Source organism: Mobula hypostoma, chromosome 10, assembly GCF_963921235.1.
Source record: "Mobula hypostoma chromosome 10, sMobHyp1.1, whole genome shotgun sequence".
NCBI lineage: Eukaryota > Metazoa > Chordata > Chondrichthyes > Myliobatiformes > Myliobatidae > Mobula > Mobula hypostoma.
This window is the reverse complement of record NC_086106.1, coordinates 57,373,157-57,387,640: the sequence shown is the minus strand read 5'-3', so window position 1 is coordinate 57,387,640 and position 14,484 is coordinate 57,373,157. Positions and strand designations below refer to the sequence as shown.

The window sequence follows — 14,484 nt, the reverse complement described above, 5'->3', positions numbered from 1 at the left end:
GCTAGATGTAGGAAGATTGTTCCCGATGTTGGGGAAGTCCAGAATGAGGGGTCACAGTTTGAAGATAAAGGGGAAGCCTTTTAGGACCCAGATGAGGAAAAACTTCTTCACACAGAGAGTGGTGAATCTGTGGAATTCTCTGCCACAGGAAACAGTTGAGGCCAGTTCATTGGCTATATTTAAGAGGGAGTTAGATATGGCCCTTGTGGCTAAAGGGATCACGGGGTATGGAGAGAAGGCAGGTACAGGGTTCTGAGTTGGATGATCAGCCATGATCGTACTGAATGGTGGTGCAGGCTCGAAGGGCCGAATGGCCTACTCCTGTGCCTATTTTCTATGTTTCTATGTTTCAAAACCCAGGCAAGAATGGTGACACAATGCAGACATGCCTTGTTCCGCTCGAGCGAAGCTTGGTGCTGTACGTTGGACAGAGGGTGATTGACAGGCAAGAGAACAAAGAGCGGGGGCCTTGATAGTTTAGGAAAGCTATTCTTGACTTCCATTCGCACTTTACGAGGAAGCATTACAGAATTCATGGAGAGAACTGGTGAATTTTTGTTTCACTCCCATGGTAACACACTGATGAGGGAGAGGGAGAAGTGGAGAGTCCGTCCCCTAGGCCTGAGTCGACGTAGTAGTAGTCCCTTGGTGGGAAAGTGCTGAGAAGCCATTCAGATGATTTCATGTGTTCCATCAAGCATATGTAATATGGAAGGACTTGAATTTATGTAGCACCCTACCTGATATCTGGTTACTCCAAAAATATTACAGTAAACAAATACCCCTGGCTCATCTTCATAAAGTGAGGGACACAGCGGACATCCCATTGCCTACCGGTTCCCTCTGAAGACACACATTCCCCATGACCTTGGAAGTATATTGTTTCTTCATCATCACTGGGTGTAAATCTGGCCTCTCTCTTCCCAATACATGATGGGAGCACCTTCACTGCATGGATTTCAGTAGTCTTACACAGCAAGCTGGTCTGGAAGGTTAGATCACGTAGGATGTCTGGTGAGCTAGCCCGTTGTATACAAAGTTGGCTTGGTGGATGGAGAGGGCTGTTTTATTTTAGTTTGTAGCCTGTGTCCAGTGGTGTGCTACAGGGATTGTGTGCAGTTCTGGGCATTGTACCATGCAGGGCCCTGTGATTAAAGTAGAGGTCGCAGAAAATATCCACAAGGTTCCTGCCGGAATCCGAAGGCTTGAATTGTAAGATGAGGCTGGATGAGTTGTGAATGTTTTCCTCGGACCGTAGGAGGCAGACGGCAGACATTATAATGGTTTTTGTAACAATGAGGTGCATAGGTAAGGTGAATAGTTCCAGTCTTTTCCCCAGAGTGAGTCAAAAACTTAAGGGTAAAGGGTACAAGAGGGGAAGATTTAAAAGGCAAATTTTCCACACAGGGTGGTGGATATATGGACCAAACTGCCAAAGGAAGCAGTAGAGGTGGACAAAATTAAAATTTTACAAAGGGGAAAAGAAGGGAAGAATGGGAAAGGATTAGTAGGATATGGGACTAAGTCAGTAAGGCACCTTGATGGGCATGGACCAGTTGGGTCAGAAATATAACTTCATTTATAAATCAATGGCTCGGCTGCTCAATGCACCGACTCGAGGGCAGTCTGGGATGAACAGTAAATAATGGTCTTGCTACTGATGTCCAGATCCCAAGACGTGAAAGCAGAAGCCAGTTTGTGCAGGACTGAGGTAGTGAGTTGTGGTTTTGCTTGGCTAGTTCTACTCTGCTTTTCACAGAGTGTCACAGGACTTTCCTCTGTGTTTTGTCTGAATAAGGACATCTGTAATGTACAGCATTCCCTCGGCGCTAACCTGGGTGTTTTATATGGGATGTTCAGCCAAAGGTCTAAGGGTGGCACATGCTGAGCTGTTATCAATGCCTTGTGGAGGATTCGGCCTCCAAGACCAGCCCAGACTCTCAGCTGTGTATCAGTAACCTTTCTCATCCATATCAGAACAAACTCTGGCTTGTGTTTGCCACATCCAAACATGCAATTTACTTTTGACTTTGTTCTGCTCACACCTGTGGCCAGTAATCTGCTCAACACCACTGCCCATCACAACAGTACATAGGGCAGCCTTAAATAGAACCAGGGGTACACTGTACCTTGAGAATTTGATCAGAATAGGAACTTGGTTGACGGCTGGAGGGCCTATAGTTCCTGCCTCCATTTTCCATACAGCTAGAGAGAGTCAGTATTTAAAATTCTGTCCAGTGTTTTAATTCTGGGGCCAATCAGCGCCCCCCCCCACCGCCGCAAGCCTGCCTTTTCATTCAATACACGTCATGCCTCAATTACTCTTCTGATATACCCATATAGTTTAAGAATAATCTCCCTCCTCTTTCAATACCCCCAAAGATCTAGGCTTCACAACCCTTTAGTGATCCAGAGATTCCCACCCCCGCGAGAAGAAACTTCTCTGTTTTAAATCACAAACAAGAGAAAATATGTAGATGCTGGAAATCTGAGCAACACACACAAAATGCTGGAGTAACTCAGCAGGCCAGGCAGCATCTAGAAGAAAGTTGTAGTCGACATTTAGGTTCAAAACCCTTCTTTTCCTAGATGCTGCATGGCCTGCTGAGTTCCTCCAGCATTTTGTGTGTGTTCCTCAGTTTTAAATTTTTGTTTTTAATGGTCTGTGTGCTGAAGTTCATTAAACTGCTTTGGGCCAGTACAGAAAATAAGCGGAAAGAGAGTAAGTACTAATCATGTCATCAAGGTGTCTAGCCCAAGGAGAGGGAAGTCATGCTTTTGTCTGGTGAACTGTTCTATCAACACCAAGGGCAGAGTGAGCAGTTTGCAGTGTCTGATCTTGGAAAGTGTCTACTGTACATGCATACGAGGCTTCAGCAGGATAATGGAGCAAACGTATAAATCCTGCCACAGGCAGGTTAGCCCATGGCAAGCATTGTGTGTAGCTCTGGTTGCCACATTATAGGAAGGATATGATTAAGCTAGGGAAGGTGCAGTAAAGATTCACAGTAATGCTGCCTGGACTCAAGGGGTTGAGCCGTAAGAGATTGGGTAGGCCGGGACTGTTCCCCTGGAGCAAAGAGGTTGGGTAGGCTGGGACTGTTTCCTTGGAGCAAAGAGATTGGGTAGGCTGGGACTGTTCCCTTGGAGCAAAGGGGGTTGATTTTACAGCTTTATAATATTATGAGGGACATAAATAGTATAGATAGTCACTGTCTTTTCCTAGGGATGGAGCACTGAAAAGAAGAGAGTTCAGGTTCAAGGTGAGAGGGGAATGATTTAACAGAGTCCTGTGTGGCAAATTTTTCACACAAAGGGATGTGGGTATATAGAACGAGCTGCTAGAAGAAGTAGTAGAAGCGGGTACACTGACAATGGTTAAAAGACATTTGGACAGGTAATTTGATAAGAAAAATTTAGAGCCATACAGGCCAAATCAGAGTCGGGTTCATTGTCACTGCCATTATTCACGAAATTTATTGTTTAGTGACAGCAGTACAGTGCAGGCGTGACAAATACTATAAGCTACAGTAAAAATAAATATCTAGTGCACAAGTGAACTAATGTTCATGGACTGTTCAGAAATCTGATGGCGGAGGGCAAGAAGCTGTTTCTAAAACATTGAGTGTGTGTGGTTAGGCTCCTGTACCTCCTCCGTGATGGTAGCATGAGAACTGGGCATGTCCTGGGTGGTGAAGGTCTTCAGTGAAGGGTGCCACCTTCTTGAGACACTGCCTCTTGGAGATGTCCTCAGCGGTGGGGAGGCTTGTCCCTGTGGTGGAGCTGGCTGAGTCCCCAGTGCTCTGAAGGGTCTTTTGATCCTGTGCCTTGGTGCCTCCACACCAGACGGTGATGCAACCAGTCAGGACCCTTTCCACATACACATGCAGACATCTGCTCGAGTCTTTGGTGGCATTCCAATCTCCTCAAACTCCTAATGGAGTATTAGCTGCTGACATGCCTTCATCAGTATGGTGGGCCCAGGTTGAGGATGCCCAGGAAGCTGAAACTGCTTGCCTTTCTACTGCTGACCCTTCTGTGAGGATTGGTGTGTGTTCTCCCACCTTCCCCTTCCTGAATGCCACAGTCATTTCCTTGGTCTTCCTGACACTGAGTGCAAGGTTGGTGTTGTGATACCAGCCTATCTAATTTGCTGCTGTACACCTCACTGCCATCTCAGATTCTGTCAACAACAGTGGCATCATCAGTGGATTTACAGATGGCAGTTGAGCTTTGCCTATCCACACAATCAAATGTGCTTAGTGTAGATGGGAATCATGTTCAGCATAGATGATATGGGTTGAAGAGCCAGATGTCAAACTCTATGACTTAGAAGTTACAAAGCGTGCACGTGCCCAGCGAGTCCACAGCCACTTCCAGGACAGCGGAGACACGCGGCACATGTGGAAGGGCATTCAGGACATCACCAACTACAGGACAACATCACCTGCCTGTGCGGGTGATGCCTCCCTCCCAAATGCGCTGAACAACTTCTACGCTCATTTCGAGGTGGAAAATGATGTGGTGGTGAGGAAAACCACCCCTTCTCCAAATGAGCAGGTGCTGTGTCTTATCATGGCTGATGTGAGGAGAACCCTGTGCAGGGTCAACCCATGGATGGCTGCTGGACCAGACAATATTCCTGGCAGGGTGCTTAGAGGATGTGCAGATCAGCTAGCAGATATTCTCACTGATATCTTCAACATCTCCCTGAGCAGCGCCGTCATTCCTACGTGCTTCAAGGCCGCCACCATCGTCCCCGTGACGAAGAAGTCTTCAGTGTCCTGCCTCAACGACTACCGTCCAATTGCACTCACATCCATCATCATGAAGTGTTTCGAGAGGCTCGTCATGAGGCACATCAAGACCCTGCTGCCCCCCTCACTGGACCCCCTGCAGTTTGCGTACCGTCCCAACCATTCAACAGACGATGCCATTGCCATCACCCTCCACCTGGCCCTAACCCACCTGGACAAAAAATACACGTTTGTTCGAATGCTGTCCATAGACTTCAGTTCAACATTCAACACAATCATTCCTCAGAAACTGATTGGAAAGCTGAACTTACTGGGCCTGAACACCACCCTCTGCAACTGGATCCTAGACTTCCTGACTGGGAGACCTCAGTCAGTCCGGATTGGAAGCAGCATCTCCAACACGATCACACTGAGCACGAAGACCCCCTAGGGCTGTGTGCTCAGTCCACTGCTGTTCACTCTGCTGACCCACGACTGTACTGCAACACACAGCTCGACACATCATCAAGTTCACCGATGACACGACCGTGGTGGGTCTCATCAGCAAGAACGATGAGTCAGCATACAGAGAGGAGGTGCAGCGGCTAATGGACTGGTGCAGAGCCAACGACCTGACTCTGAATGTGAACAAAACAAAAGAGATGGTTGTTGACTTCAGGAGGACACGGAGCGACCACTCTCTGCTGAACATCGATGACTCCTCCTTAGAGATCGTTAAGAGCACCAAATTTCCTGGTGTTCACTTGGCGGAGAATCTCACCTGGTCCCTCAACACCAGCTCCATAGCAAAGAAAGCCCAGCACCGTCTTCACTTTCTGCGAAGGCTGAGAAAAGTCCATCTCCCACCTCCTCATCCTCACCACATTCTACAGAGGTTGTATTGAGAGCATCCTGAGCAGCTGCATCACTGCCTGGTTTGGAAATTGCACCATCTCAGATCGCAAGACCCTGCAGTGGACAGTGAGGTCAGCTGAGAAGATCATCGGGGTCTCTCTTCCTGCCATTACAGATATTTACACCACACACTGCATCCGTAAAGCAAACAGCATTATGAAGGACCCCTCGCACCCCTCATATAAACTCTTCTCCCTCCTGCCATCTGGCAAAAGGCACCGAAGCATTCGGGCTCTCACGACCAGACTATGTAACAGTTTCTTCCCCAAAGTCATCAGACTCCTCAATACCCAGAGCCTGGACTGACACCAACCTACTGCCCTCTACTGTGCTTATTGTCTTGTTTATTATTTATTGTAATGCCTGCACTGTTTTGTGCACTTTATGCAGTCCTGGGTTGGTCTGAAGGCTAGTGTAGTTTTGTGTTGTTTTACGTAGTTCAGTGTAGTTTTTGTATTGTTTCATGTAGCACCATGGTCCTGAAAAACATTGTCTTGTCTTTACTGTGTACAGTACCAGCAGTTTTGGTCAAAATGACAATAAAAAGTGACTTGACTTGACTTGAACTCCTGATGCCACTAAACTCCGCTAATCACGAGGCATAAACCCAGGTCATAGTGGAATGCCTTCCATTTGTCTCAATGGATTAAATCAAGACAGTGATGTGGACTTGAGGAGTGATTTGGTGTAAAGCACAAAAGCAGACTGAAGTTTCCTATATAGAAATTTAATATGGTTCTCATAGACTCATGTAAGAGAAATTGTTTGCGAGAATAGGGAAATGGCAGAGTAATTAAACAAATATCTTGTGCCATCTGCATTGAGGAAGCACAGAGCTCTCCTGGAGGGCAACAGGTCCAGAATGAGGAGGTGAAAGTTATTAAACTTAGTTAAAAGAGAAGTCCTTGGAGACATTAATGTGGCTGAAAGATGATAAGTTCTTGGGAACCGGTGACCTGCATTCAAGGGTTCTGTAAAATCTGACGATAGATAGAGGGAGTGTATTGTTGCCATCTTTCACGGATTCTGGACTGGTTTTCACAACTTGAAAGGTAAAAGATGTAACCAGACTATTTAAGAAAGGTAGGAGAGAGAAAATGGAAAGCTGGCGAGCAGTAAGCCTGGCATTTGTAGGAGAGAAAGTACTGAAATCTGTAATGAGGGAATGGGTTTTGGGCACTTAAATAATAAAAGCATTGGGCAGAATCTGCAGGAATTTGTGAAAGACAGCCATGTTTGATAAGTCTGATAGCTCTGTGGTTGTGACTGGCAAAATTGATATGGGCAAAGCAGATAGAGCAAAATAGTTGATGTAGTGCTCTGGGCTTTCAGAAGGCTTTTGATTAGATGATACGAAAGTGAGAATGAAGTAGTATTAGTGGGCACTGTGTTGGTTACCATGGACTGAGGAATGGTTAACAAATAGAAAAGAAAGTGGGAATAAACAGCTGAGCTGAGAGGCTGTGATTATGAAGTGCCTCAGGAATTGATGCTGTTCATATTTTATGTTTATGTTGGATGAGGGCACCAAATATAACTTGTACAAGTTTTCTAATGACACAAAGTTGGGTGGCTGCAGAGAGGCTTGTACAGGATATAGATAGCTTTAGTGAAAGGACAGAGACTTGACAGATGCAATATAATATTAAAAAAAGTGAGGCCTTCATTGGTAGAAAATGTGTAATGGTGGGATATGTTTGAAATTACAAGAAACCAAAAGATGTTGATGTTCAGAAGAACCGTGTCTACAGATCATTGAAAGTTAATGTAAGGCTACAGCAAGTCATGATAGAACATAGAATATAGAATAGTACAGCACAGTACAGGCCCTTCAGCCCACAATGTTGTGCCGACCCTCAAACCCTGCCTCCCATATAAGCCCCCACCTTAAATTCCTCCATATACCTGTCTAGTAGTCTCTTATCATGATGATAGGAATTAGTACCTTTGCCAGAATGGATTGGTGTGTTTGCTTTCTATAATAGAGTCATCAAACACAGTGACAATCCTCTCAGCCTACTGTGCCCACACCAATCATTACCTACCTGTCTAGACCAATCCCATCTACCAGTAGCTTTCTGTGCCTATGTGATTCAAGTGCTCATATGAATACTAGTTAAACGTTATGAGATTCTCTGCCTCCACCACCCCTTCAGGCAGTATGATCCAGATTCTAACTCTCCTCTTGGTGGAAAAAACAATCTTCCTTCTATCTCCACTAAGTCTCTTACTCCTTACCTTAAACCTGTGTTCTCTCATCTTGCAAACTCTGCTATGGGGAAAAGTTTTCTATTGTCTACTTTAGTTCTACCCCCTTGTGATTTTGTATATATCTATAAGGAACACCCCCCCCCGACCCTCCAGCCTCTTTCACTTCAAAGGAAATAAGTCCAACTTGTCCAGTCTTTCCTCTTCACTGAGACATTCCATCTCATGTGACACCCTAGACAGCCCCTTCTCTACTGTTTCCAGTGCAATATGTTCTTTCTATACTTTACAAACCAAAATTATGCACAGTATTTCAAACGTGGCCTCACCAATGATCTATTTAACCATATCACAACTTCCCTGTTGGTATATTCTATGCCCTTTCCAATGAAGGCTGGCTTCCCACATACCTTCATTACCATCCTGTGCTGCCACATTCAGGAATCCTCGGACTTGTATACCAGTGTCCCCCAGTTCCTTAATACTTGCTATGGCCCTACCATTCGTTGTGTGTGTCGTATACAGAGTTGGTCTCACTACCCAAGGAAGTCACGGTGTAACACAACTGCATTCTGTTAATGCTTTTCTCTTGTGCTACTTGATGTACTGACACGATGAAATGATCTGCATGGACGGCATGCAGAACCCAGGTTTTAAACTGTTCCTCGGTACATGTGATTAATTTACCAAGATATGTGTACTCTCTGGAGTACAGCAAATGTTCACTGAAATGAATCCTGGGGTGGAGGGAAAAAATGTTTGTTCAGAAGAATGAGAGGTGATTTAATTGATATGTGGTGCATTCTTCTGGGCCTGGACAGAGTTAATGCAAGTCTGTTGTTTCCCCTGGTTGGACGTTTAGAACTGGGAGTGGGGGGGGGGGTGTCACAGTATCAAAATAGGGCTCAGTCATTCAGGACAGAGATGAGAAGAAATTTCTTCACCCCAAGTATGAGTGAAACTTTGGAACTCTTTGTCCAAGAGAGCTGTGGAGCCACAGGAGAGTGAGATAAAGAGACTCTTTAAGTAGTCTAGGATCTGGGCACCATTAGCAGGTCAGCATGTATTGCTCATCCCCAAGTGCCCTTGAGCAAGTGATGGTGAGGTGTCATCTTAAGCCACTGCTGTCACTTCTGTGAAAATGCTCCCTCGGAGTGCTGTAGGGTGTTCCAGGATTTAGACCCAGTGACAATGTAGGAGTGGTGATGTGTTTCCAGTCCAGGATGGTGTGGGACTTGGGGAAGATAAAGCTGTTTGTACTCTCCTGCACCTGCTGGGCTTGTCCTTGTTGGTAGAGGATGTAGGCTTGGGACTGGTTGGCTTAGTAGCCTGGCAAGTAAGTAAAATGTTGCAAACTGCACCCTCTGTGCACTGGTACTGGAGGAGTTAGTATACCAACCTTTATACCGTAAATTTGCTATCAAACTCATTCTGATTATCAGGGGTTTTCACCCTTCTAGTTACTGAGAAATCCCCCCTAATCTCTCCTAGTTGGCCCTCCCAACCATTCCCCCCTCACTATAAACATGTTGTGATGATCTCTACCAAGTTTGATGTCAACTTCTCCTCTTGCTGCAGTTCATCTTCCTGACCCACATCTTGAGTGTGATCTGGATGGGAGTCTTCGCCTTCTCTGCACTGCCTGTCTACGTCTACTTCACCATGTGGTCCACGTGCCAGACAGTCAGACAAGTGACCGAGAATGGGACTGGCTTTGATGATGTCTGCATTGATGCCAGGCAGTACGGTATGGATGGTGTTTCCGTGTGGCCCAGTGGCAGAAGAGGCCACAATGTGGGGACAAAGTTTCCGATGCAAAGTTGCCCTCACCTTGGGGCAAGGGGCAAGATTCACAACACTGGCTATTCTGAGGGGTTGGGGCCAGGGAGGCACTTTGTGGCTAACCAGACAAGGAAGGTTTTTCTTCTTACTAGTCAATGGTCAAGTTACTAGTCTTAAGGAGGATTAGTTGTTACGGGAAGGCAGAAGGGAGGGGACCACATGATAGTGCCTAGGCTTTTCAGTCTGAGTTTTTTGGGAGGGGGTTTGGGAGTAAAAGGGAAAAGGTTACAACATGTGCTACTTCATTCTTGGTGGCAGTAGTGGGATCTCAGTCACATTTGTAAAATTCTTGGATATCTTCGGGAGTCAATTTTCTGCTGGGAGAATCTATGCCTAAGAATCTGCCCATATCCGGGTGAGGGTGAGATACTGAGAATTTTCGTATAAAGATTATTGGACCTTCCAGTCTGAGCTAATGAGGGGCTGGGGTATTGCTGATAAAATGAAGCCGAGTTTGGGTATTCACTCTGTTCGTAGTGAGGGACAATGCAAGGTTAAGGAAACCTACTACCCGGGGTCCCACCTTTAATTGGTCCTGCCATCATCCCACCTCCTGAAAAGCTCTGACTTCTTTGCAATCCTCAAGAATGAAACGAATGACTAATTGTTGAGCTGAGGTTCAAATGAGGTGGATTACTGCTGAATATAGTTTTGAGGTGATATGATCTTTAGAATGGTTGCATATCAATGGGATCAGCTAGTCTTTGCCTTTCACTTTCCCATGGTGATTTACTGATGGAAGATCGCAGTGTATGAACAGATTGTATGCACACTAAATCATTCACAAGTGTCTTGTGCCTCATGTCCTCATGTTTTAGGAATGCTACCATGGAAAGCTAGTCCAGGGAAGGTCTGTGGCATGAATTTATCCCTTGTCTGCAACAACTCTAACGTAAGTGGTAGCCCTAACTTAGATCACCATTTCGCCTGGCAAGGTTGTGTTGTGAGCTAGGACGTTCCCAACTTTCACCCACTCATTCCCTTTTGGACCTCAGCTTTGGTTCTAAAGATAGGTAGGGTGTGAGTGAGCCGTCTTCACTCTGTACGATGAGGCTTTGTGGAGAGATCGCTCTGTGTGACGGGACCATGCAGAGGGAGATTTACTTTACATTGATGTAGCATCACATAGAGCTTATAACATTACAGCACAATTCAGGCCCTGAGGCCCATGATGTGCGTCAACCTTTTAATCTACTCTAAGGTCAGTCTGACCCTTCCCTCCATTTTTCTGCTATCCAAGTGTTTGTTTAAATCCCCCTGATATATCTGCCTCTGTTACCACCCCTGGCAAGGTGTTGCACACGCTCACCACTCTCTGTATAAAAGAAAGCTTATCGCTGACATTCCCCCCCGCCCCCCATGTACTGTCCTCCAATTACCCTAAAATTATGCCCTCCTTGTATCACGTTTGAAATTCTCTGGTGGGTACTGCGGCATTCCAACTAGCAGAACAAGATTTCCCAAGACGTATTGCTATCCCTAGAGCCAGTAAGACCTCTCACCGACGTTGTAATGCTTTGGTTCTGTCGATGTTGTATTTAAGATCGACTCTCTTCACTGCATTTCTGTGTTTTGGCTGCAGCTGGAGCTGACCTACCATTTGTTCATCGCAACGTTCGCCGGAGCTGCAGCAACGGCCATTGCTTTGGTAAGTTGCAGGTGGTGGATAACCAGGGGTGTTGGATGGTGTGAGTGCATTTCTTTGTGTGTGCGGAGGCTGAATCTCATCATACGCCAAAATTTTCGTCACAAGAGAACACAGTAAGAGCAGAAGTGGAGCATCAACCCCCTCAAACCTGCCCCACCAGTCTGTATTGTCATGACTGTCCCCATCCCAACTCCTCTTGTGTGACCCTCAATTGCCCAGCAAGAGGATGGATCACAGCAATTCACATAAATAAGCACAGTGTGTGCAAAAGGTTGGCCCTATTTATGGAGCTGTGGCTTTGATAGTGTTATTCCAGCAAGTCACATTAATTGGCCTGCAGGAGATGATGCAGTGTTGCTTTAAACATTGCTGGTGGCTGCACCTTGTCATGTGTTTCCAGGATATCCATGGAAGCTTAACCTCAGAACCATGTTGGTAGTGCTGTGCTGGTGATGACACAAAAATTGGTGGTGTGGTGGGATAGTTCCACGCTACAGAAAAATATTGATCTGCACCATCTACCGCAAGTGGGACTTCCCAGTGGCCAAACATTCTAATTCTCATTCCGACGTGTTGATACGTGCTCTCCTGTTGAGCCAAGATGAGGCCACCATCAGGGTGGAGGAGCAACACCTTGTATTCCGACTGAGCAGCGTCCAACCTGATGGCATGAGCATCAATTGCACCTTCTGGTGAACATATCCCCGCACCCTCTTCCTCTATTCCCCACTCTGACTTTTTAATTTTTATTACCTGCCCATTACTCCCATTTTAGGCTTCACCTACCACCTTCCAGCTAATCTCTTTCCCCTCCCCCCCCCACCCTTTTTATTCTGGCATCTTTTCCTTTCCTCCTCAGTCCTGAGGAAGGGACTCAGCCCAAAACTTCTACTATGTATTCATTTGCCTAGATGCTGCCCGACCTGCTGAGTTCCTCCAGCATTTTGTGTGTGTTGCTTTGGATTTCCAGCATCTGCAGACTTTCTCTTGTTTTTGATCTGCTGGCAAAATGGGCAAAATAATAGAGGATTGAATTTAATCCTGAGAAATACAAAGTGATATATTTGGGGACATTGAAGGGTAAGATGAACACACTGAATGGGGAGCATTGAGAATAGATGTACAGGTCCAGAATTGGTGTACAGGTCTGGAGATCTTGAAGGTGGCGGTACAGGTAGGTAAGGCGCTGAAGAAGACACACAGGATGCTGGTCTTAATTAATCAGAGGAGAGAATACAAGAGTTGAAAAGTTATGGAACAGCTTTATAAAACAATGGTGAGGCCACATTTGGAATAAGCTCCGAAATAGGCCCTTTGTCCCATCATGCCAATGCTAGCCTTTCTGCCCAGCCAATGTACACTGAACCCTATGCCTGCATTAGAAACATATCCTTTTGCAGCCTTGCCTTTTACCAGAAGGCATAGGTTTGAAGGTAAACAGTAAAAGGTTAAGAGGGGAAATGAGGAAGATTTTTTTTCACCCAAATGATGGTTGAAATCGGGAACTCTGCATCTTCCTGCGGTGGACGGAGAGACTCTCACTATGAGTTGGTACCCTAGAAAGGTACTTTAATCACTATGGACCTAGTGCAAGTAAGTGGATGTCTGGCATTGTAAGGCAAAGGCCTGTGCCTGTCTACAGACACGATACTTTGTTGAACATTATGATTGTGTGTTAGTCATGTTTGATTTTGCAAACCGAATAAACTTTAATGTTTTTGTTTCTTTTTTCCCCCCCCATCCACACAACCCCTCCATCCCACTCTCTTCTCCAGCTCACCTACATGATGTCCTCCACCTATAACTATGCTGTACTGAAGTTTATGAGCCGGGACAACTGCTGCACTAAGTTCTAACCCCACCTGCGCCCACCTCTCCTGTACCCCTCCCTCTTACTCCTCTGCTTCTTTTGCACAATTTTAATCCGGGGAAATTTCACGGACTGTTGGTGATTCCTCACTTCCTCTGAATCCTGCATAATAGCCGCACAAGGATCCTGAACTTGCCTTGTAACCTACACATAAGCTGGAACGTCGTGTCGAGGATGTGCATTTAATACAAGGAACATTCTTAACTGCTGGTTTAGTATTAACTATAACGTGCATTTTAACACTATTGAATGCAGAGACAAACGCAACAACAGAATCTCCGAGCTTGAAACTGGTAGTTGCCAAATACGACTGTGCAAATAGTTGCGGATTCTGCTTTCTGACCAGATTAACATGGTCAGGATTGTGCTTTCTCACCAGGAGCCTGATCCCTGTGCGAGTCTGGAGTTATGAAATAAAACCACCGACTATCTGTGAACTGTTGAGGACGTTATGGGTTTGTCTTCCTCCCCTGGTAGTAGCCCACAGCACTAACAGCCAGCGAGGTTTTATCAGTATTTCACTGGGATCTAGTAGGAGAGTATGTGCTGGAAATGACGGTGTAGGCTGGTTTGGAAAGGGGTAAAAAATTTATTTTAATGGGGACAACATACGGTATCTGAGAACATAAGAAATAGAAGGCAGAACAGAACATTCAACCCTTTGTGTGTGTGTGTGTTCTGTGATCTTTTACCTCACTTTGCTTTCCTGTGCTGACCTGATACCCAAAATCTGTTTGGCCCCACTCAACACCAGTTGGCATTAAGCCCTAATGAACAGTGACTTACCTGTTACGCTCCCCTGTATTTTGGGTCTGTGTTCTTAAACACTCAGGTAGCAAATGCGTTGTTCCTGCATCCACACTGTTGTATCATTCAGCAAGGTCCTCCTGATTTTTCTAACGCCTGAAGACTATAGGCTCAGATGAAACTCTCCTTGGGTTATTCCCTACCCCCACCAAGGAATCTCTTACGGGAAGAATATCCTTCCTTGGATATGGAGACCATCTGATCATGGTAATCCAGTTTGACTGAGACTTTTACCTGACTAGAAGGATGCTTTTGCTCATATCCTTTTGCAACAAAGTCCAGCACTTTATTGCAAAAGGACTTGAGTTTTCCTTTTTTTGCTTGTGTATTGGCATGCTAACATTTAGTGGTTTATGTACAAGAATTCCTAGGTTCTGTTGAACAAGAAGACTTCTCAATCTTTCCATTTAAAAGCAAATATGCCAAAATGCATGACCTCATATTTTCTTGCCTGGTCT

General features: G+C 45.5%; 1 protein-coding gene across 1 annotated transcript in view; it reads left to right on the top strand.

Moving 5' to 3' along the window:
- The window catches only part of LOC134352922 (proteolipid protein DM alpha), a 51,450-nt gene extending 37,794 nt beyond the window's left edge, over positions 1 to 13,656 (top strand). The window contains exons 4-7 of the mRNA XM_063060551.1: positions 9,438 to 9,606; positions 10,520 to 10,593; positions 11,284 to 11,349; positions 13,125 to 13,656. Coding sequence (XP_062916621.1) covers positions 9,438 to 9,606; positions 10,520 to 10,593; positions 11,284 to 11,349; positions 13,125 to 13,205 — 390 coding nt within the window. The 3' untranslated portion in view covers positions 13,206 to 13,656. The remainder of the gene's footprint in view (positions 1 to 9,437; positions 9,607 to 10,519; positions 10,594 to 11,283; positions 11,350 to 13,124) is intronic.
- The last annotated feature ends 828 nt before the right edge of the window (positions 13,657 to 14,484 follow it).